The 25,368-nt window shown below is 44.0% G+C and overlaps 1 protein-coding gene across 7 annotated transcripts in view; it reads right to left on the bottom strand.

The window, feature by feature from the left end:
- LOC116979074 (Krueppel-like factor 12) overlaps positions 1-25,368 on the bottom strand; it is a 134,193-nt gene that overhangs the window by 5,634 nt on the left and 103,191 nt on the right. For all 7 annotated transcript variants that reach the window (XM_033030515.1, XM_033030516.1, XM_033030519.1 and 4 more), the window contains 3 exons: positions 25,089-25,227; positions 24,358-24,411; positions 7,589-7,737 (listed from right to left, as the gene is read on the bottom strand). In XM_033030515.1, coding sequence (XP_032886406.1) covers positions 7,589-7,737; positions 24,358-24,411; positions 25,089-25,227 — 342 coding nt within the window. The remainder of the gene's footprint in view (positions 1-7,588; positions 7,738-24,357; positions 24,412-25,088; positions 25,228-25,368) is intronic.

Genomic DNA, 25,368 nt, shown 5'->3' with positions numbered 1-25,368 from the left:
TACCCGGCCGTGTTCTAAAAACCTGTGCGGACCAACTGGCTGGAGTTTTTACGAACATTTTCAACCTCTCACTTCTGAGGTCTGAGGTTCCCACCTGCTTTAAAAGGCATCAATTATGCCGGTGCCCAAGAAGAGCAAGGTGACGTGCCTCAATGACTATCGACTAGTGGCACTAATGTCGGTGGTGATGAAGTGCTTTGAGAGGTTGATCATGGCGCAAATCAACTCATACCTCGACAAGAACCTGGACCCACTGCAGTTCGCTTACCACCACAACAGATCAACGGTGGATGCGATCTCACTGGCTCTCCACTCCGCTCTGGACGACATGGACAACAAAAACTCATATGTCAGGCTGTTATTCATTGACTATAGCTCGGCATTTAATACTATCATCCCCTCCTAGCTGGTTACCAAATTCTCAGAACTGGGTCTCTGCGCATCCCTCTGCAATTGGATCCTCGACTTCCTCATTCACAGACCACAGTATGTCCGTATTGGTGGAAATGTGTCAGCCTCGATAACAATCAGCACAGGAGTACCTCAAGGCTGCGTGCTCAGCCCCCTGCTGTACTCACCCTATACTCAAGACTGCGTAGCCGGTCATAGTGCGAACTCCATCATCAAGTTCACTGACGACACCACTGTTGTGGGACGAATCACTGATGGGGATGTCAGAGTATAGAAGTGAGATCGGCCGTTTGACCAAATGGTGCCAGCACAATAACCTGGCTCTCAACACCAGCAAAACCAAGGAACTGATTGTGGACTTTGGAAGGGGTAGGATGGGGACCCATAGTCCCATTTATACCAACGGGTCAATGGTGGAGAAGGTCAAGAGCTTCAAATTCCTGGGCATGCACATCTCTGAAGATCTCTCCTGGTCCGAGAACACGGATGCAATTATAAAGAAAGCACATCAGCGCCTCTACTTCCTGAGAAGATTACGGAGAGTTGGTATGTCAAGGAGGACTCTCGATCTTCTACAGCTGCACAGTAGAGAGCATGCTGACCGGTTGCATCATGGCTTGGTTCAGCAACTTGAACGCCCAGGAGCGGAAAAGACTGCAAAAAGTTGTAAACACTGCCCAGTCCAACATTGGCACTGACCTCCCACCATCGAGGAGATCTATCACAGTTGTTGCCTCAAAAAGGCTGCCAGCATCATCAAGGATCCACACCATCCTGGCCACTCACTCATCTCCCCGCTGCCTTCAGGTAGAAGGTACAGGAGCTTGAAATCTGCAATATCCGGGTTCAGGAATAGCCACTTCCCCACAGCCATCAGGCTATTAAACTCAACTCAAACAAAACTCTGATCATTAATAGCCCATTGCACTTTATCTGTTTATTTATGTGTGTATATATATATTCATTGGTATATGGTCACACTGATCTGTTCTGTATTTATGTATGCCTACTTTATTCTGTTGTGCTGAAGCAAAACAAGAATTTCATTGTCCTATCTGGGACACATATAAACTCTCTTGAATCTTGAATGGCACTATGGTATCTGTTCCAAACCAAGGGATTAGGACCCTACAGTTCCCAAGCTGTGCAAGATCCACGGGGTTAACCCTTTCTCTCAACTCTCCTCTAACTACTAGTGAGCAGTTTAGGCCTCAAACAATACAGTAAACCAGCACAATAAGTGGCACTGGCCCAATTTCATGCATGATCTGCTAACACATGGTAGTGCCTAATTGCAGATAGATGTCAGGCAAAATACAGGTTTCCAATAAAGTAATTGAGCTCCAGTTTGGTCAGGGTGGAGTTTGCATGTTGTCTCAATGAATGTGTGGAATACCCCTGGTGTTCTGGTATCCTCAAAGGCATGTGGGTCTGTAGATTAATGGGACACTATCAATTGTTACGCATGTGCAGGTGACTAGAAGAATCTGGGGGTTGGGGGTTATTGATGGGAACGTCATAGAAAATTGAACAGTATAGCACTGGAACAGGCCCTTCGGCCCACAATGTCTGTGCGGAACATGATCCAAATAAAAAAATGTAATCGGCTTACACATAATTCATATCCCTTGATTCCCTTCATATCCACATGTATATCCAAAAGCCTCTTAAATGCCACTATCGTATCAGTTTCCTTCACCACCTCTGGCAACACGTAGCAAGTGCCCACCATTCTCGTGTAAACACGTGCTCACCACATCTCCTTTAAACATTGCCCCTTTCACCTTAAAGCTATGCCCTCTAGTCTTTGATGTTTATATCCTGGGAGCAATGATCTGATTGTCTACCGTAATGAAAAGATTAATGCAGGATTAATATAAATCAGTGATTGATTGATGGTTTGTATGGACTCAGTGGGCTGTAGGGCCTGATTCTGTGCCTAATAAACTGCAGCTACCTGCACCGTCCAGAAAGACCAGCTCTTACTTTGCGTTAATCTTGCTGAGCAGCATGAGTAATGTTAACCCAATGTGATACTCCAGGCCCTAATTAGTAATCTGCACCATTAGTCGTCATTAAGATGATCCTCAGTGACTCCAAGATTAAAAACCACAAATGGCTTTGAAATGTCAACCTCTGTATGGATTCCTGGGTTCCAGTGTATTGATGTTATTCTCTCAGTCGCTAATGAACGGTATTTTTCATACTTTGTCATAAAGGAAAAAAAAATACAGCAAATATTCTACCAATAACACAAAATACACAGTGCAGAAGCAGGCCATTAATTGCAATCCATGCCAGAGGTTACATTCCCCCCCTCACACCTCAATTCTTCCTCATCTGTTTCTCTCAGGCTAAACATCCTGGTCTCCCTGATGTTGACGTTTAATAGCCACGCCCCTCATTATTCCACGTAGTATCGTGTTCCGCAATCTCAAAGTATCTTTTCTTTCATCTAAATTCCCTCTTTGATTTCTTAATTAAAGAGCAGCCCACATTTGGTATTCGACTGGCAACTTCTGACTGATGAGAGAAAATAATTTTCTGACCATTAGGGTGTATCTATATTCCACAACGAGAGCTGACAGCTTGTGCGCCCAGGTTCACCAGTAGCTCCACTCTCTGTTCCAAGCATGCTCTTTTGCTTTCAAATGTCAGTTGAACCCTTTACATGTTGCAGCATCAAGATTTGTTTTTCAAGTACAGTTCAGGCAACATGTTAACGAGAAATATTAAGTTGCATTACTCTTAAATTTACCAGTTTAACACTGATGCAGCAATACTTTTATATAACTCTTGTAACTAGAAATGGAAATTTGTCTTAAAATTCTGCAGTCTTCCCCTGCAGTCCAGGCATGAATCTTTCAATTACAGCGTTAACACTCCAACTTTAGCATCCATTGAGTGGAGAGGGAGTGTAGCAAGAGGCTAGGAACACATTCTTTTGGGGCACTGGTGTTGAGAATTATCATAGAGGATGTTTGCCACCTTCCTTACTGTGTTTCCAAAGCTGTTGTGCTGCTGCAGTAATAATTTCATTGTTCTGTTTAGGTACATATGGTTATTAAACACTTTTGAATATGATCAAGGGGTCATGAAATCAAGTATCTAGTTGCAGAGGAAGCTGCTGACTCCTTGGTCCAGAAGTTTTGTTGGAATTATGGTGTAAGAGGCAGTGCGCTTATCAATAAATGGGAATTAGATGGTCCAGGGATAAGCGTAAGTCCCGGAAGATGGTGTCTGCTGTCGACTTCCTGCAGTAATTGGCGAAGTGCAGTAGGGCAAGGCTCTCTGGGAGACTGAAGTTAATGTGCGCCATGGTGGATGTCAGAGCCAGTGTACGATAGTCATTAAGGCACGCTATTTGGCTTTTCTTTGTCACTGCAATGATAGTGGTCTTCATAAATCAGGTTTGAACCTCAGAATGGAGTTAGAGAAGTTAAAAAATATCTGTGAATACTCCTGGTAGTTGGTCCATGCAGCTCCCGAAGGCATGGCCAGGAACTCCATCAGGTCAGTTGCTGTCTGCCTGTTCACTCTCAGGAAGGCTAAGACTGCCGGGGCTGGTGATGTGATTCCACTGACCTTCTGCTCATAATGATCACATGTTGAGCTCATCAGTTTTTGCCTGCAACAACTGCCTGACATCAGTTTAGCCTCTTATAGCAACAAGCCTTGCCACAATCGATTGAAAAACAATTCAGTTATTCTATCTAACTTACTTAAAATCTTAAATTTTCCACATTACAAAACAAAATATTATTTTTTTGAGAAAAACAATCAATGGATTTTTTTGCTTTTGAACTGGAGTAAATATTGATCTGTGTAACACACAGGAAACTACCCATACACCAAAACACTGAGGCTTAGAAATTCTCACCTGCTCAGACAGCTGTGGTCCACTGATGCAAAGTTCAGTTGCACCTTTTAACACGTTATTGCAGTATTTTGTTGTTTCAAATATGACCTAGGTGAAGTCTGGGATTTCAGAGGCAGAGGGAGGCAACAGCAATGATTAGGCCATTGCAGTGTAGCAGCCTTAATGTGAATGTCCTAAGATCACAAACTTGGTACATGGACAAACTTGAGCGCCCTGGACAGGAAAAGACTACAAAAAGTAGTAAACACTGCCCAGTCCATCATCGGCTCTGACCTTCCTTCCATCGAGGGGATTTATCGCAGTCGCTGCCTCAAAAAGGCTGGCAGTATCATCAAAGACCCACACCATCCTGGCCACACACTCATCTCCCTGCTACCTTCAGGTAGAAGGTACAGGAGCCTGAAGACTGCAACAACCAGGTTCAGGAATAGCTGCTTCCCCACAGCCATCAGGCTATTAAACCTGGCTCGGACAAAATTCTGATTATTAATAACCACTTTCTGTTATTTGCACTTTACCAGTTTATTTATTCATGTGTGTATATATTTATATCATGGTATATGGACACATTTATCTGTTTTGTAGTAAATGCCTACTATTTTCTGTGTGCTTAAGCAAAGCAAGAATTTCATTGTCCTATACAGGGACACATGACAATAAACTCACTTGAACTTGAACTTGAATTGGGATGGTCAGAATCAAGGGAATAGAGGGTCGGGAAGGAGATGTGGGGGGGATAGGGATTGCGTGCCGAGTATGGAGCATATTGGTATCCCAATTCAGCATTATTATGAAAACGCATTCATCCCATGATGGTCACTATCAGGACAACTTGGTTGAATTCCCTTCACAATGCTCCAAAATCAGTGTTGCCTGGAGAGTGATATCTAAAGCAGAAATTGCAGCCAGTGCACAGAACTGAATCAACACAGAAAATCCCAGGTCGAATTTCTGAGGTAGCAGAAAACTATGCAAGAGTAGCCACAATAACATTCACCCAAGGTGACTCCAATCCTCACTTGCGTAACACAAAATAATCAGCAATGCGCAAACGTACGAGGTCTGTCATTCTTCTGGCTTCCAGTGCCCTCTTGTGGCCATCAGAGGCTTTAACATAGATTTCACATATTTCTAACACACTAAAACATTGTTGTGTTTGGTCCTCAAACCATGTCAGGTTCCCCTTATTAAAAACATAACATTTGGTCCAAACGGGTTAGAAAGAGTTTAGAAGTTGTCATGCTAAGGAAGTACTAATACAAGACCATCGCAGTTCAGGGCTGTACCGTGCTCAGTGGGACTCAGCTGCCTGATGCACAGAAATGTGAGATGGGGCTCTGGCAAAGCTCATTGCCTATGGCAGCCAGGCTGCAGCTGCCTCACAGGGAGGCAGGCTGCGGGGGAGATGGGAGGAAGCTCCCAGGTTCACAATGAGAGAGTCCTTGCCAATGAAATACATCCCATGAGGGAGGACATAAATCGAGGCGGCGAGGGGGCTAATGTCAAGATGAGCTGCACACTACTAGAAATAATCTTAACCAGATACACACAAACTCAGCGGGACAGGCAGCATCTCTGGAGAGAAGGAATGGGTGACGTTTCGGGTCGAGACCCTTCTTCAAACACAGGCTGTTATGCCATTCACACTGACCACATGCCCAACCTTCTCCTGCACCCTCCCTCAAAGGCGAGACAACAAAAAGGTGACTCTAGGCATTCATCACCTCCATGTAGACCTTTAGAATGGAGAGGAAGAGGCATTTTTTTAGCCATGGAATTCATTGCCACAGATGGAGGTGGAGGCCAAGTCATTGGGTATTTTGAAATCGGCGATTGATAGGTTCTTGATTAGTAAGGCTGTCAAAGGTTAAGGGGAGAAGGCAGGAGAATAGGGTTGAGGGGGGAAAATAGATTAGCCATGATCGAATGGCGGGACAAACTCAGTGGGCCAAATGGCCTAATTCTGCTATGTCTAATGGACATAGCAGTCACAGGAGGAAGGCAACCTTTCCAACAACACACTGCTCCACATTCACAGAGCTGCCACAGAGGTACTCATCAACTCATGTGCAGGGGCTACATGCAGTCTTCTCAGTATGTTCTGTAATAATGTCACCTAGTGTTCAGGTTCAGAATATTTCCTGTTCACAGGGCCAACAAGTCACCTCCTACTGAGGCCTCTCAGGCAGCAGACAGACCCAGGTCCCACAGCCATCTATTCCAGGCAGCTCCTTCAACTAGTGATGGGCAGCAGTCCAAAGTCCAAATGAAGTGAAAGGTTGTCATGGGTCAGCAAAATCCATGCACTCCCGGAGAGAACAGGGCCATCCGTCCAGCAGCCTGAAAATAGCTGGATGGGGATTACTGCAATGTAGTGCCCAGACACTGAAACCCATGTCCAAACATTGTCCAACTACAAGGCACTCGGATGTCATACTTGACAGACAGATGTCATGGTTTACTATTAATGAAAAAATAGAAGTTGCCATATTGTAAACAATTCCCAAGGCTCCAGCACATGCGGTGGTCAGTGGTGGAGTTGACAGAATATGCATCACTCAAAGAGTTGATGAAAAACCTAGCTTTGCCAACTCATCATGAAAAAATGAATGTTTTACAGCATACTGGAGATTTTGTTTTAAATACAACCTTACTATTAAAAAGCGCTGTATAAAACAATTCTCTTTCTCTGTTAAAACTGGCCATTATTTCCCAGCTGGCTAGAAGTTAACCATGCAGAGACAGACTCCAACTGGGATACTGTATATAATACCAAAGAAGAGGTTTAAATTGATTTCATTATAAAGATTACTTGACATGAACCATAACCCTATTAAATCTTGAACAATCTTTTAAAAAACCCGATAATCCTGATGAAGTTTTAATTATTGATATACAGCAGAACAGGTTGAAATGCACTAAACTAATACTTCAGTTTTAACCAGCAAGTGGCTTCTTAAGCTCAGATCAATAGCAAGGTACTCTTGGTGAATAATTCAGATGTTTGTGCAGAGGTAGCTTGCTTATGTTTTCACTTGCAGATTTTTACATTACTCAGTTTACAATGAAAAGAGCTTGCAACGATGAATACAGAGAATACATAACCATCTTCAATGCTGCCTTTCTCAACATCTATCACCCTATCCATATTCTTATTCATATCCATATCCGTGTCGGACTCATGTTGGCTGTGCTCCCACTGATGTGGCACCTGCAAGAGCCCTGTCCTTACCAAAGAACACGGTAGGTCCACAAATGATAACCAAACCTGCCCTCAACCCTAGGGGTGACACCGACCTGTATGGATCCGTCGGTGTGCCTTTAAGTGAGAGCTCTTCGTATACACTTTATTACATCCCTCAAAGTCGCACCGATGGACACGCCTCCTTTTTGCATCAGGTGACTCAGACCTCGGTAATCGTCGTATTCCGTGCAAACTCTGGGCACTAGGATACGCAGAGGTTACATGTTAGAAATATTTAAACATATATACACATGACTACAATCTTTAAAAATAATTAAATTTAAATAAAAATACAAATTATCCGGTGAATACACTAACACCCCCACATCAGGCCATGCCTCTGAATACCTGGAGCACCAGTAAAATCTGCTATGAATGATAATATTGTATGTGGTAGGCTCCCGAAAGTCTCTTAAGCATTCCTATCAGCAGCTGTAGTTTAGGAGATAAATATCTAAACCGTGTTTATTATTTTAACCCCTCACTGACAGCTGAGAAAAGGGCTTTTCCAAATGAGGAGAATGAACATGCCTTAATTTTGGGTCACTGAAGTCGGCAAGGTTTCTGTAACACAAGCATTCCTCCAAGCAGTAATGTGATGGTAAAATAAAATGAATCACTATTTTGCACTATCAATACGAGCAGATTATTACCTGAGACACATGCAAATTGGTAATGGGTAAACAGGATTAGGGAGGTAAATGCTTGGTTTAAAACTCGATGTGGTAGGAATGGGACCGTAGCACCAGCAATGGGAGGGAGAGAGCTGCTTCGTCGGGATGGGCTTTACTTGGATCACACTGGGACCAGTGTCCTAGTGAATCACAGAGGGCTGTGGACAGGGCTTTAAAATAAATAGGTGCGAGAGCTTCCAAAAATAGAATCGAGGAAAAGAGAGATGTGGTATTGGATAATGACAGGGGCATTGACCAGCAAAGTGTGTCAGGCTGGGGCAGAAAATACAAACAGAAGTTGTTCAACTCAGAACAAATCCAGAGTTAGTAAAAAAATGTGGAAAAAAATCAAGGCTGAACAGTTTTTATTTAAGGTATACACAAAATGCTGGAGTATCTCAGCGGTACAAGCCTCGTCCTCAACTCCAAGAAGACGAAGGAACTTATTGTCGACTTCAGGAAGGTCAGAGGGGGCAGACATACCCCCATCCATATAAACGGGACTGAGGTGGAGCGCGTCTCCAGCTACAAATTCCTCGGGGTACACATCTCGGAGGATTTGTCCTGGTCCCTCAACACCTCCAAGCTGATCAAAAAGGCACAGCAGCGCCTTTACTTCCTGAGGAGGCTCAAGAAAGCCCACCTGTCCCCCCAGATCCTGACCAACTTCTACCGGTGTACCATCGAGAGCATCCTGACCGCCTGCTTCACGGTATGGTACAGCAGCTGCACTGTTGCGGACAGGAAGGCACTACAACGGGTGGTGAAAACCGCGCAGCACATCATCGGTGCCCCGCTCCCTGCCATGGATGCCCTCCACCAAAAACGGTGTCTGAAACGGGCTGGGAAGATCATTAAAGACCCCTCCCACCCCAACCATGGACTGTTTGCCCTCCTCCCATCAGGGATGCGGTACAGGAGCCTCAGGTCTCGTACCAGTAGGATGAGGAACAGCTTCTACAATCATACCGTCGCATTGCTGAACTCGGAGTCCCGCCGATAGATTCCTCCGGTCCCTCCGTCCCCATTGTTTAATTATTCTGTATTTTTTATTATTCTGTATCCTCTTTTTTTTTAAATTTCTATATTGCACTACTACGGACTGACGCAAAACTGCATTTCGTTGTACCCATACTCAGTATTTGTGCAATGACATTAAAGTTGAATTGAATTGAATTGAATTGAATTGAATTGAAGCAGCATCTCTGGAGAGAAGGAATGGGTGACGTTTCGGATCGAGACCCTCCTTCAGTCTGAGTTACTCAATCATTTTGTGTCTACCTTCGATTTAAACCAGGTTCTGCAGTTCTTTTCTACATGGTTTTTATTTAGTTTGGTTTAGTTTCGTTTAGAGATACAGTACGGAGACAGACCCTTCAGCCCACCGAGTCCATGCAAACCACCCAATCACCTGCACACTGGCACTATCCTACACACTAGAGACAATTTACATTTTTTTACCAAAGCCTATTAACCTAGAAACCTGTATATCTTTGGGATGTGGGAGGAAACCAGAGCACCCAAAGAAAACCCACATGGTCAGAGGGAGAATCTTTAACTGTGCATGTGGCATTTGCAATAAGACAGAAGAGCTGACAGCACAGGCAGCAAACTGTAAGTGTGATCTAATAGCCTTTACAGAGAGACCTGGGTAGATCCTGACCTTAGGAGCTGCCTGTGTGAAGTTTGCACTTTCTCTCTGTGACCGAGTGGGTTTCCTCCGGGTGTTCTGGTTTCCTTTCAACTCCCAGAGAAGTGCAGGTTTGTAGGTTAAATGCACTTTGTAAATTGCCCCTGGTGTGATGGGATTGAATGTGGAAGTGGGAACATAGAATGAGTGTGAATGGATGATCGAAATCACTGCCTTCAATTTAAATAAGAGTAATTATAATGCTATGAAGATAGTCTCAGATGGACTGGGAAAATAAACTAAAGGGCCTGTCCCACTTAGGCGATTTTTTCAGCGACAACCGGAAAATAGGCTGTCACCACATGGTCATGGGGTGACGCCTGTATTGTCGTGAGTTGTCCCCTCAAGTGTCGTAACTTTTTTCTTGTAGCCGCTGGATTTTGAAATGTTCAAAACCTTTCGGCGACAGTGGGCTTGACGTTGCCTGTCTTCTCCTGTCGTGGGTGCTGGCGTAGGTTGTTGCCAGGATTACGCCAGGTGACGTTGGTTGTCGCCGAGTGGTGACCTCAGTGAATTCCATTGACGACAACCTACGTCGTCCTACATCAACCAGCGACAGGTACCGGCGACTGAATTGTCTTCAGTTGTCGCCGACAGGGTCGTAGCTTGTCGTAGCTTGTCGCGGGTGGACGTAGGTTGACTTCGGTTGTTGCCTGTGTGGTCATAGGTTGTCGTAGGTGTGGTCGTAGGTGGACATCCTAAGTCGCAACGATTGGGTCGCCAGTTGTAGGTAGCTTGCCGTAGCTTGACGTCGACTAGGTGGTAGGTTGTCATAGACATTGTCGAAGGGGGGGGATCCAGTCACTGCTTTTTCGGCGACCTGCTACGACTGTGACAGTTGCCAGCAGTCGCTGAAAAGATCGCCTAAGTGGGACAGGCCCTTAAGAGACAGGTTTGATTGGGAATGATTGGGCTAACATATGATGAGCGTTTGACAGCACTGGGCCTGTACTTACTGGGGTTTAGAAATATGAGGGGGGAACATGCAAAGAGTGAAAGGCCTGTATAGACTGGATGTGGAGAAATGTTTCCACTAGTGGGAGAGTCTAGGACAAGAGGCCGTAGCCTCAGAATTAGAAAGGAGATGAGGTGGAATACCTTTAGTCAGAGGGTGGTGAATCTGTGGAATTAATTGCCGTAGATGGCTGTGGAGGCCAAGTCAATTGATGTTTTTTAAGGTGGAGATTGACAGATTCTTTATTAGTAACGTTGTCAGGGATTATGGGGAGAATTCAGGAGAATGGGGTTGATAGGGAAAGATAGATCAGCCATGATTGAATGGTGGAGTAGACTTGATGGGCCGCTTGTCCGAATTCTGCTGCCATAACTTCTGAATTTATGAATTAAGAAGGTCACTAGATGAACTGTGGCAGATAATCAAACAGCTGTTCAGTTCAGTTTAATTTATTGTCACATGTACCGAGGTATAGTGAAAAGCTTTTGTTGTGTGCTAACCAGCCAGTGGAAAGTGCCATGAATTAATCCCAGTTAGAAAGGACGATCCCATGAAAAAGAGGCATAAGCTGTGGTTAACAAAGGGTCAGGATAATGTTAAAATGGAGAGTAGAGCATACAATCAGGTGCTGGGCAGAGGATTGAAAAGTCTTTAGGATCCAAGAAAAAAACAAAAAAAAAACGTTTTCAAGGAAAAATGATTTTGAGAGAAAGTTTGCGTTTAATATCAAAATTAACAATAAGAATTTCAATTGATATATAGTCAAGAAAAAGGCAGCCAATGTAGGTGTAGGACCTTACAATTGAGGCCGGTGAATTAATGATAGGAAACAAGAAAATGGTAGATATGTTAAACTAATTTTATATATCATTTTTATCGGTGGAGGGTACCGCAAATATCCCTCAACTAACCAACAGGCCAATTTCAAATAAAAGGAAGTAACTTGTAAAAATCCCAATCACAAGGAATAAAAATATTACAGACATTTTAAATATTACAGACACGAAAGATGGACAAATCACCTGAATCGAAGCATTTTAAAGTTAAGTTGCTGCAGAGATAGAAGATTCATTAGTTGCAATTTTTCAAAACTCCCTAAATACTGAGAGGAGTGCAGAGGTTTGGAAAATAGCCAACGTGACCCACTTGTTCAAAAAGAGAGAAAGATAGAAGACAGTTTAATATTACTGTTGGCAGGATGCCAGCAACGATAATCAAAGAGGAAACAACCAATTATTTATGAAAGCTGAATGTAATCAAATTGGTCAACATGGTTTAATATAAGATAAAGCTGAGAAATTTGGTAAATATCTTTGAGGGTGTGAAACAGAGTTGATAGAATGGAGGTGCAGATCTACTATATTTAAAATTCCAAACGGCATTTGATAAAGTGCTAGAAATTAAGAGCCAATGGTATTGGAAGCAGTGTGTTAGTACGGAGTAAGAACTGGCTGCCATACAGAAAAGGATGATTGGAACAAAACTGTCCTTTATAGGCTGGACAGGTTTTAATAATAATGGATGGGATTTATATAGCGCCTTTCTAATACTCAAGGCGCTTTACATAGTGGAGTGCAGCAGAGATCAATTTTTGGTCCTCAATTGTTTACTATTTACATACATGACCTGCTGGAGGGAACATAATGTGAGGTTTCCAAGTTGCTGATGAAGTAAAAATAAGAGGGAAGTCAAGTTGTGATGATGACATGGGGATTCTGCAACGGGATAGCGACAGATTGAGTAAATGGATGAAAACCTGGCAAATGGAGTTCAATGTGGGGAAGTGAGAGCATGTGCTCTTCAGTAAGAGGAACTTAAATGGAGAGGCTGCAAATAATTCAAGTTTAAAGGAATCTATGTGTTTTAGTGCAAGCTTCACAAAATGTTAACAGGCAGGGGTCCCAGCATAAGAAGTAAAAGAACATGTTGACCTTTTTCACAAATGGATTAGAGTTTAAGAATAGGGATGTTTTGCACATCTTTACAGGGTGTTGGCTACACCTGGGGCTTGCCTAGATAGGTCTCCACTACATAAGACCTGGAGCGTGGACCGGACTTTGGAATGGCGCCAAAATCTGGCACCTCTTGCATGCGGTCTCGGTGGACTATTTCTGTACATTTTATTAATTGGGGGTTGCACTTAGGAATGGCAATACTTTACGAAACTGTATGTTTAAAACGAAGAGCTTCACTGTGAGTTTGCACATGTGACAATAAAGCACCATTGAGATCTCCAGTCTGCAAAGGAATGTTGTGCAGTTTTGCTCCCTTACCCAAAAAAAAATATAGTAAAATTGAAGATAGTCCAAAAAAGACTCAGGGATTCCTGGGATAAGAGGATTGTCCTATCAAGAGAGGCTAAATGATTTAGGTGTGTAGTAGAAATTAATGATCATTGAGATTACAAACATTTGCAAAATCAACCTATTTCTTAATGCAAGTGTTGTTTCACTATTCAATTGCTTGTGTTCTATTTTCAAAATTATTTGTGCATCCTTTTTCAGCTGTCTTGCACAGTTCTTATCTAGGGTGTTGGACAGGCAAACTAGTAGACAGAAGAAAACCTTGAAATGATTAACAATAAAAAACAGGCAGTACCCCCAAAATAACATGCTAAAGCAGAATTTACAGTGTGCCGAGAACCAGAACTGTGCATTTTGTAGAAATCCAAATAAACAAGTAGAAAACGGAGAGAAAACAAAGGATCATTGTCACAAACAAGACAGAGATTAATCTTGATAATTTACAGTCCAAGATGAGCCCTTGCATGTATAGAGGCACCTATGAGGTTAGGCTAGAAGCCCAACCACAAATCATTTGTTCTGCAGCTTTAAGATTTTGTTTCAACAATTGTGTGAACACATCTCTAAGTGGCTTCTCCTTATACACTTTATCTATCTTTGTTCTCTGAAACAATGTTCTTGAAGAAGGATCACTCCAACCATGTTTTACAAAAGGCCACTTGGGTCTCGAGTATTAGATGTGCCAGCACAACACTCTCTGCCTGTCTGCAACAATGGCATCAAAGGCCACTAAACCACAGAGATGTTTTTTTAAATATAGTTCATAATAAGAGTGCTAAAGCTCCTGAAGTAAGAACACAACACATTAGAAATGCTCAAAAGTGTTGGAGGCCTGTCCCACGAGCATGCGACTGCATGCGGCAAGCACGACCAAACCGGAAGCGGGGGCAGCCCGGGGGTCGCGCGGAGGTCGAGTGATCCCCGTACAGGGCCTGTCCCACCAGCATGCGACTGCATGCGGCGAGCGAGACCAAACCGGAAGCAGGGGCCGCGCGGAGGTCGAGTGATCCCGTACGAGTTGACGTGAAGTTCGAGCAAAATCCGCGGGATGTTCGCGCTAGGCGTACGCCGTCAAGACGCTGTGTACGGCGTCGAGACGCTGCGCACGCCCGTCGAGGCGGTGTGTACGGCCTCAATGCGGCTGCAGGCCGGCAGGCTGGTGCCGCGCGGAATTTTTGGACAGTGTCAGTTTTTCGGAGCCCCGCGCAATGTCGGGACCAGCTACGCACAACTCCATACGGCTCCAGCGATCGAAGTGGGACCGGCCCTGCGAGGCCGTACGGCTCAAGCGACCACGTTAGGTTGCGCTTGCCGCATGCAGTCGCATGCTCGTGGGACAGGCCCTTTACTCAGCGGGTTCGGCAGATTCTCTGGAGAACATGTATAGGTGACGTTTCAGGTCGGCACTGTTTTTCAGACTGAAGAACTATCCCAATCTATAGAACAAACCCAACTATATCACAATTGTAGAACAATCCCAGTTATATTTCTGGCAGTACAGCATTACTAAGGCATCATAATGGCCATGAGTGAACACTCAAGTGAAGTTGGGGATCTCAGGGTAGACATCCCCATATGTGAAGAGTTAGATAGCCTTCAGACACACATCTCTCTGGACTTCTCTCATGAACAATGTATGTGCAAGCTCAGTTTTTCAAAGCTGTCACAACCAAAGTTTCACCAAGCTTTATCTAGGAAGAGCTTCAGCATCATCTTTTACCAGGAATGCTCAATGTCATATTGATACTCAACTTCCTCAGCACTCTGATGTGTTCCAACTTGCTGGATCCTTTGCTAAATCAAAGCAGTCACTCAGACATTGAATACATGAAGCAATGATTTACTCTGATTTCAGTGAGAAACAGGTAGGACACTGGGACTTGCCAGCATCATTGCTTTCCCACAACCATAGGCAGTTATTGACTGCATGCACATCACCAAAACAATGCTCTTTAATAATCCTAACTAATCTTTGAATAGAAGATAGACACAAAAAGCTGGGGTAACTCTCCAGAGATGCTGCCTGTCCAGCTCAGTTACATAGAAACATAGATTTTCTATCTATGTTTCTATGTAACTCAGCGGGACAGGCAGCATCTCTGGAGAGAAGGAATGGGTGATGTTTCGGGTTGAGACCCTTCTTCAGACTGGTTAGGGATAAGGGAAATGAGAGATATAGATGGTGATGTGGAGAGATAAAGAACAATCTTTGAATAGGTAGGATTTCCACTTTCTCAAAGTGAAGGACTTTGTGGATCATGAGGAAATACCTTATGAACAAATTCTATGTTTCCAGGAAACGCACATCTCCTTCATCTCATGGAATTGACACTGCTGGACTTTAATGGCCAGTTCTCACGGTGCGACCTGAAGCAAGATGTCACCCGAGTGAAGTGGTCGTGGTCCAGCACGAGTTCCGCACGATATAAGGGGGGATAGATAAAGAGTTCCCACGGTACTCGGCAATTCTGTCATTTGTGCGAGTGACTTGTCCGTCTCCCGATCTTTCCCGTTAATCGTGAATGAACATCGTGGACTGTAGTGTAGTTAATCACGTGGCACAAATGATGTCACTTTTTTTCACACACTATATAAATATCCTCCGTTCGTAGAATTGGCTCATTTGCAGGCATGCCTATACAAAGTTGGTTCGAGTACAGGCTGGTTGTTATTTTCATTGACGTGCTGTATGCATTAGCGCAACATGTGCATCGAAAACGCTTGCGTGAAGGCAGAAGGGTGAGATTAATTAAAAAGATAATTAAGAGGAAGTCTCACTGGGTTAAGCCCATGTTTCAACGGAGACCTCAATTAGGGCAATATGAGCAACTGCTTAATGTGCTGTGCGAAGAGGATAAAAGTGCATTCAAAAACCTTGTCAGAATTTCACCCGAGCTCTTTAATGAGTTAAAGAATAATTTGGGACCTCTGCTGAAGAAGACTGACACTGTAATGAGAAAGGCACTGGAACCAGGGTTGCGCATAGCAATCACCCTCCGCTACTTGGCCTCAGGCGATTCTTATAAAAGTCTATCTTACAACTTTCTTGTCGCCACCAACAGCATCTGTGGTATTGTCAGAGAAACCTGTGAGGCGATCATCCAATTTTATTCAGCTGAAGTGATGGAATGCCCCAGTACACCAGATGCGTGGAAGAGAGTTGCACTGGGGTTTGAAAACAGGTGGAACTTTGCTCACACATGTGGGGCTTTGGATGGCAAGCATGTGGCAATCCGTAAACCACCCGGATGGCTCAAATTATTTCAATTACAAGAAATTCCACTCAATTGTACTCATGGCGGTGGTTGATTATAACTACAACTTCCTGTATGTGGATGTGGGCACACCTGGAAGTGTTGGTGATGGCCGTATTTGGAAAGAAACCTGGCTTGGAAATAAAATGGAAGGTGGAACAGCAGGCATGCCTGATCCAGAACCTCTGTCAGGAGAAGACAGCCCGGACATCCCATATGCGATGGTTGCTGATGAAGCCTTTGCACTACGGCCCTGGATGATGAAGCCATATCCACAGAGGAATCTAACTAGGGAACAGAGGATCTTCAATTACAGGCTGTCAAGGGCCAGGAGGGTAGTAGAAAATTATTTTGGCATCTTGGCAAACAGATTTAGATGCTTGCTCAAGACAATGGAGCAGAGGCCCAAGAATGTGGAGAGTATAGTATATGCAGCATGTGTTCTGCACAACCTGATCCGAATGAGAGGTGCAGCTGCTGGATCAGCAACATCCATCCAGGACGGTGACATAGTGGACAGTGACACAGGGGAAGTAACACTAGGTGCTTGGAGAAGTGGTGCGAACAAGTTGAAAATGGTCTCACTGCAGCGTTTGAAAGGTAACTCGGGCACATCCTGTGTGAAAGAGCAAAGAGACCATCTCTGCGCTTACTACAATTCACAATTGGGGAGTGTGCCGTGGCAGGACAGCTATATTGATGGGTAGCCGACCACGGGAACACTACTGCATGTTATAAGCTGACTTCCTAGTGTTGTCCTCTGAAAAGTGCTTCCTATAAGATGTTCGTCCGCAAAACCTGCCGTTTAGAACATTGTATTGTCCCTTTAAATGCCTGAGTTAACGCTTGTAGCGGAGGTTGATGGATATAATGTGTTTTAAATAATCTGGCGTGCCTCATTTGTTGTATTTCGTGTTTGCGAGGCCCTTTTACAGACAAATGTATTGTGTGATGCATCTCCTCTCAATATGTGACAGAATAGGGTGTAAACGAAGAGGGTGTAAAAGCTGTCCGCCACTACTTTTACATTGCTGCTACAGGGAACAGACAGACTTATAAGATAAATTAAAGGTGACTGCAAAAACAGCACTTTTACATCTGTAGCATTGTATGTTTTTAAATCATGGATAACATTAAATTGTTCTCCTGTACATAAACTAATATATTGTTATAGTTACTCACATGAGCACCGGGGATGCTCAGCAGCCTTCGTCTCCAGCAGGTTGCGCTTTCTCTCCCTATTTCTATAATCCTCTCTGGATTTGTCATAGAGAATCTCATTGCATTGGTACCACTCCACCAGTTCCCCCTCTTGTTCCCTGTTGAAGTTATATGGCCTTACCTTCTGCCATCTAACCTTTATGTTATCGTCTGCTGAGGATATTGTGGAGGCAACAGCTACTGAATGAATGAATGAATGAATACGTTTATTGTCATTGCACAATACTGTGCAACGAAATTCCATTACATCTCCTCCGGTTAAAAAAATACAAACACGACAACCATTGACACATATGTACACTTATTAGTAAAAATAAATAGGTATTTTAAAAGAATTTAAAAGAATTTAAAAGAATTTGGCGGCATTTCTTAGAATTACATTTTGCTTCCCCAGCATTCTCTGTTGGAATTTAGCTCTTTTATCGCACATGGGTAGAAACTATTCTTTAGTCTACCGGTGCGAGCCTTCAGAGTCCTGAATCGCCTCCCAGAGGGTAGCAGAGTAAAAAGGTGGTTGGCAGGGTGGGATGTGTCCTGCTTGATATTTGTGGCCCAGCGCAAGCATCGGGCCCTATATATGTCATCCAAGGAGGGCAGTTGGGCGTTTGTAATGTTCTGCGCAGTTTTTATAATTCCCTGCAACGCCCTTGATCACCCTCTCCCTGCTCCAAGGAGCCCACAGGCAGTGGTATCTCTGGCATCTCCTCTTGCCTCTCCACCTGTCTCTCTTGCTGAGTTTCCTCCTCATTTACCTGCATGGCTAAAAACTTTCTGACTTTCTTTGACCCCTTTCTTTGCGCTTTTCTGAGAGGCATCTCTGCAAGTCTTTTTACTGTGAAAAAGATTATCAAACAATGACAATTAGGTGGGACGTCCTCGATGGACACATGGTCCATTGGCGATATTGAGACCACCTTTTTACTCACCTTATGTCCCTTCTGTCAAGCTTCCGGGTTTACCGTTCGCAGGAGTTCCCACGGTACCCGCAAGTGTCATTACGGATATCGCACGGATATCGCACTGGCATCTGCGTTCATACAATGTTGCAACGCTGCTCAAGTCACTCTTGGAGAAATTCAAAAATGTTTGAATTTTCTCCCGACCTTACCAAGTCACACGACTACCTGCCGTTAGCGCCACGGAGGTCCTCGGTGGTCCACGAATGCCGTACTGCTATCGCAGAAGGTTCCCACGATGTTAAATCTTGTTAAGTCTTGCTTCAGGTCGCACAGTGAGAAAGCCCTTTAAAGCAGCCTGGTCAGATTCTGGAGAATAAAGGCTATTCTCTATCTCCAGGGCTTCTCACATCTTGCACTCTCCAACCAAGCAGTTGATTGTTTCAGAACATTGTATGTGCAATCAATGTTCTGATTACGTATACCTCAAGAACCATGCAAGAATTAGGATCATGGTTGAGAATGCCATTGCTCTCTCAAAGATGAGATTTCCTTGGCTGTGGCAGTCTGGGGATGTCTTGTTGGCAGATGTGTAAACTTAATTGACATTTGCTTCATGATGTTTGATGTAGAAGAGCAACAAGGAGACTGCAACTCCAAAGTAGAGCCAGATGAACTGAAGGAATAGGAGAAACACAAATAGGAATGTCACCAACAAGGTGTTGACATGTTCAGTAATCCACAGTTGATCTGTTGCAGTTGTGCGGCTGCCATGGGGAATGTACCTCTTAGGGCTAGCACACTCCTCTGGCTGCAACATCACAAAGCAAAGGGAAATGTACAATATCAGGGGACAATCCATTATGGTTCACACAGATCCTGCTTACATGATGTACATAAACAAATTAATTCAGATCCTTGGCTAATTGGGTATTTGTGCTAAATCTAGAAATACTTTGTTGCATCAAAAACCTGTGCAATGCAGTTGCTAGACATTTATATAATCAGTCTATGCTGACCTGAAATGACACCACCAACAGGGGGCAGTGAGTTGTTTTTTCTATGGGAAATGTTTTAGTACACACTACAGGATATGAGTAAATCAACTCCTGTGCACAATTGGCAAAGATAGTAACTTCCTTATGCCCCAAACTGCCTCCTGATGTTTTGGTGTTCAGAGGTAAAGTTTAATACAGATGCTTGTGTGACCCATTGACCTAGGAAAGTTTTGTCATTTGGGAGGAGTTCGCTAACAGCCTCACCTCATTCTCTACTAGGTTGGGCAGTTTGTAAACCCCAGAACCGGTTTCAATTTTACTTCCATTTACAAGTATAAAAAAAACACCGCACACGCCAATTTCACCCACAATTATCTCGAAAAAAGTTAAATCTTTCACCTAAAATGTGCAGATACCAGATATAATTAAAAATGGAGATAGTTTAGCAGAGAAGACTGAAGAATTGTTGTCTGACACTAAAATTTGAAATAATGAGTTATCGAGGTAGCTCTGGAGCATTATTGCACTCTCAAATTCATGAGGGTTTTCAGTTATATTTGGTTGAAAACTGCAGAGGCTTGTCTTAGTGGCCTTTGACACAAGAGCATACATAATTCTCAGACATGCAGTGCAATGTGACACGGCTTTCTGAACAACTGTGCTGCTATGTGACCTGGTTCAACAAGTGGGTGTGGCACACTGTGCCTTCATAATGGGGGCTTGTTGTATGGTGGCAAGGCGTGGCACGCCAGCACTGATCAACGGGATAATGCAAGCAGCACTGCGTGCAGACTCGCTGCAGAAACCGGGCAACAGCTCTCAACGATTAACCACCTTAGGAGCGGGCTGATGCAATCACAGCAATCTCCAAGGAGGCTAACTCTACATTGATGAGATGTTTTATTCTAATTCAAATTTGTAAATGTATTGCAAAATTACAATTTACAATCCTCAATAGAAATGTGTGGAGGTTAAATGAAATGCTACCCTCTAGTCTTTATACAGCAATCTTTAGTCAGCTCTGTAACTTCATTGGGGGAGGGTTGGGTAAAGGCAAATTCAACGTAATTACCAAGCTACATGGACAGGACAGAGGTTAAGAAACACTTCTTCACACAAAGGACCTGGGAAATCTGGTAACTCTAATCTTACAGTTTCAGTAATATATTTGTGAAGCTACAATAATTTCACTGCAACACAACTAGTTCCACTGAATAGTATGGTATTAATGAATCAGTTCAACACAGCTGCACAGTGGCACAGCGGTAGAGTTGCTGCCTTACACCGTCAGAGACCCAAGTTCTATCTTGACTATGGTTCCTTTGTCTACAGAGTTTGTACGTTCTCGCTGTGACCGTGTTAATCCTGGCTAAATTGGAGAGGCTAGGACTTCAAAATGGGGTAAAAGCTTCAGGGTTGCCGGGAGATTTTGTCTATTTGGAGTTGCTCTCTGCAGAGCTGGGACAAGATGAGAAGAGGTGTCTGGAGCTTAGATACATTTTGCAAGCAAAGAATGAGAACATCTGCAAACCCTGTCAATTATGTGCAAAATGCATAGAATGAATTGGATGGCTGCAAACCAGACATACACCTTGTAAATAGTTGTAAATAATGTTGCAGTTCTGCTTTGCTGAGTGTTGATTCGATGAGGTATTGAGCCTTGTCTGGGTTTCTGGCAGATCAGGGTAAATGTTTCTAAGTTGGTTTCCTTGCGAAGTCCGGTTGGAATATAATGTATTACGCTGCTGTATTATTGGGTTCGAGAACTGTCTGTTATGTATGGGGTTAATCGATATCTGTAATTGGATTATTAAGAGACCACCCCCATGTGGTTTGGCCCCTCGAGGTCCTGGGACATATAAAAGTCCGCGATCATGAGGTCCAGGGTCAATCTTCTGGGATAGCGCTTGGAACTGCGTGAACTTCTGGAGTGTCTCTGTCTGAGCGAGGCCCAGAGGGCTTGAACAGGCAGATACGAGAATCGAACCCGCAGTGGGATAGGTACAGTAGTTGAACTGTAACGCGCTTTTGTTAAAATAAAATGTAGTTGTTTCAAGTGCTTGGTTCAGTGTTTTTACTGAAACTAGACTGGGGGGAAGCTTAGAAACGAGCCATTTACAACTGCATGGGTTTTCTTCGGCTGCTCCAGTTTCCTCCCACACTCCAAAGATGTGCAGGTTTATAGGTTAATTGGCTTCTGTAAATTATCCCTGCTGTGGAGGATGGAACTAGTGTATAGGTGATTTGCATAGTTGGCACGGACACAGTGGGCTAAAGGGCCTGTTTCCACGCTGTATCTCTAAAGCACCATGAGAGATCCAAGTGACAAAAATCTCAAAGATGTGACTAATCCAATAAAAAATCATTTTTCTAAAGTATATTCAGGTATAATTCATGCTTTTAAAAGTAGGACTGAACATTGCCAAGAGCAATGTACTATGCAATGAAGCCTCACTTTTATCATCTTTGCCCCAGTTTTCTTTCTTTCTATTCCAGAAATGCTGATTCCTTGCTCAGACATGGTTCTAGATACGTAAATTGCTATCCTGTATCATTCCGCGCAGTAGCCACTGCTGGGATCCCAGGAATGTCACCTGGTTTCCAAGACATAATAGGCCAACCATTTTCATCCTTGCCAGAACTCTGCACACATGGAAGTGCAGGAACAAGAACCCCAACTCTTCTAAACTTCTCTGAAGCAGAGATGTTGCAGATTACAAACTGCTGGTCCCCCTCATTTGCCAAAGCCAGAAATAATTTGAGGCAGATTGTGGTCGAATAACAATGTCCTTTCTGCAGCTAAATGAGACTCATATAAGTAGAATTAGACTAAGTGGGACCCGTTGGGTCCATGTCACACGGGAGGCCTGGTCCCCAACGCAACCCATTCCCTCATCGCAATATTCCACCACTCACCCATAGCCCCCATCTGCGCAGGCACGGCTCATTTTTCCTCATTCCCAGCACTATCTCCCCTTCCTCTTCACTCTCCCTCTTCTTTCCGCTCTCCTCCTCCCCTCCCCCATCTCCCACCTCCACCCTCCTCACCTTCCCCTATCCCCCGACTATCCCTCCTCACCTCCCCCACTGCCATCCTCTCCCTCTATTCCCCACTCCCAACCTCCCCCACTCTCCCTCCTCACCTCCTCCCTCTTCTTTCCCACCTCCTCCTACCCTCCCCAATGCCTCCCTCACCTCTCCTTCCCTCCCTCCTCCATAACTCCTCTCCCCTTCCCATCCCCCTTCCTCCCCCAATCTCCCTCCTCACCTCCCCCACTTTCCCCTACCTCTCCCTCAATCCCCCCAGTCTCCCTCCTCACTTTCGCAGGATCTCAAGTTTGCCGCTTCTCTCCCTTCTGGCGTGCCCCGGAGGAGCATCAGCCGACGCGGCCAATCAGTGTGGCGATGGTGCAGGAAGGGGCGTCACCGTCCCGGCGGTGACTGACAGGAGAGGAGACTAATCTGCGCATGCGCGGTTTTTAAGAATTGTAAACGTTTATGACTTTTAAAATATACCACCGATTGGAACAAAACGCATTGCACTTGCTGCACAGGAGAATGATGAGTAAGATGGCGAAAAATCGTAGTGCTACCTGGTACCGTTTTTGCGCAAATGTAAAATAAACCGCAAACCGGAAGTTAACCAGATAAGAGTTTTAGTTATATAACTAGACCAAGGGGGACTGCGTGGAAGGAAGGGGGCAGGGGAGGGGTGGAGGCGAGAGGGGAAGGGGGTTTAGGGGAGGGAGGGCAGGGGGGCAGGGGAGAGGAAGGGGGGAGAGAGGGAGGGGGGAGAGAGAGAGAGGGGGAGTGAGAGGGGGGTGGGGGGGTGAGATATGACCTGGCAGGCTGGGGGGCGGGGCCAGGAAGCAGTTGGGCCAGGTGCAAAAGCATTGCGAGGTCAGCAGCTGGGCAACCTTAATATTTTTTTTAAATGTCAGTTTGGTGATAAATTTTAGTAAATATCTCAGGAAATAATCGACCAAATTTATGGAGGTTTTGGATTTTTTAAATCATAAGGAAATTTTCTACCAGATGTAAAAATTTCACTGTTATTGTAACGTCAGCAGCTGGGCAGCAGTCAGATTTTAAAAAAAGGTCAGATTGGTCAACAATTTTAATTAAAAAGTCTGGAAAATAATGTGCCAAAGGTACAGAGGAGTGGATTTCTAAACTCGCAAGGAAAATCTCTACTGAAAAATGTAAAAATGTTCCCGTTTCGGCATCTGGTTTTCGAGGAGATACGTTTCACATGCAAAATGACAAACACACACCCACACACACAGAGTTTTAATAGATATATGATAGATAGATATGATCATGTTCCGCATGGACATGGTGAGCCAAAGGGCCTGTTTCTGTGTTACATTAATCTATAAACTCTATAACTCTCAGTTATTTGATTTTCTCTGGTGGTGCACAAATTTTACAGTGTTGGTGCCTTCTCAGATTTTTCCCTACGCATTATTTCACTGCTACGATAAAAGGTGACAAGGATTAGGGACTTGCCTGGGTATAAAACAATAAAATCTGACCCAACTACAGCCAGTCTGAACCTGACCCAAGACCACGGACAGATTTAGAATGTCGCAGGCAGGTTCAGGCGAACAGGCTCTAAATAAAAAGCTACACATGGGTACACTTACTACAATGAGTTTGCCCTGGTCAATCATGAGACCCAGGTGACACAATCTGACAATCAATGATCCATCTTTAGTGGTCACCTTTGCTGACTGTCACAGGTTATTCTCCATGTTTATTACAGACAGAGACCCAACAAAACACCCGCCAGCCTTTGCCGTTCTCTTCACAATCTGGCTTAAACACTCACCCAAACGGATCTTCCAGCAGCCGGGCCGGATCAATAGGCCAAACCGAGTCCTCCCTGAAGAAGAGGAAGCAAATAACACCACTCTGTCATTTCAATTATAGTTATCAACCCATTGGTGCACAGTAAACTCTCAAAAACAAACTTACTGTGTTTCCAAGCCAGCTACACTCAAAAGGTTTGTTGCTCTTTTGGACTCAATACGAGATGGGCCACTTTATTTTCTCTGGTTAGCAAACTATGCCAATAGATACTTTCAGATCCAGCTGATGGAAAATACAAATTAATGAAAAGGGGAAAGTTTAAAAGAGATGTGTTGGGCAAGTTGGTTTTTAGACAGAGAGTGCAAGGTGCCTGAACTGCACTGCCAGGAGTGGCGATGGAAGCAGGTATGATAATAGTTTTTAATTGTTTTTTAGATAGGCACGTGAATACACTGGGAATAGAGGGGCACGTATCATGTGCAGGCAGCAGAGATTGGTTTATTTGGCACTATATTTAGCAGAGACATCGTCGGCCGAAAGGCTAGTTTCTCTGCGCTGAACTTTTCTATGTTTTATGATGGCCTAGATTGCATGGCAGTGCGTACAAATTAATTGAGACAGTGCAATATACTCAAAAGGAGAGCCATGACCATCAATGCATCTGGAAGCATTAGTCTCACATGTTGGCAGTTGACATCCAGTACCCATTACATCTGTAAAATAAAAGGCGACAGCCATGTGAATACTTACTCTCTCATTGCCCCCGACACATTGAGGATGGTAGAGTTGCTCTCATGAACACTGTCAAATGATATGTTGGGGGAATCATCATCTTCCTCACTGTCAGTTTTAGTCTCCGTGGGGGACATGGGACTCTGATCGATTCTCACTGCAAAAATAAAATACAATGAAACGATTATTCTGAATAACTGAATAAAGACAGCCTACTTATTTGCTTTACATTTTCAGAGGCCCAGAATGATCACAGGGAAGAGAGATGTCAACTACAAAATCCATGAAGTAGGGAAGA

Source organism: Amblyraja radiata, chromosome 12, assembly GCF_010909765.2.
Source record: "Amblyraja radiata isolate CabotCenter1 chromosome 12, sAmbRad1.1.pri, whole genome shotgun sequence".
Taxonomy (NCBI): Eukaryota; Metazoa; Chordata; class Chondrichthyes; order Rajiformes; family Rajidae; genus Amblyraja; species Amblyraja radiata.
This window is presented reverse-complemented; position numbering and strand designations above follow the sequence as displayed.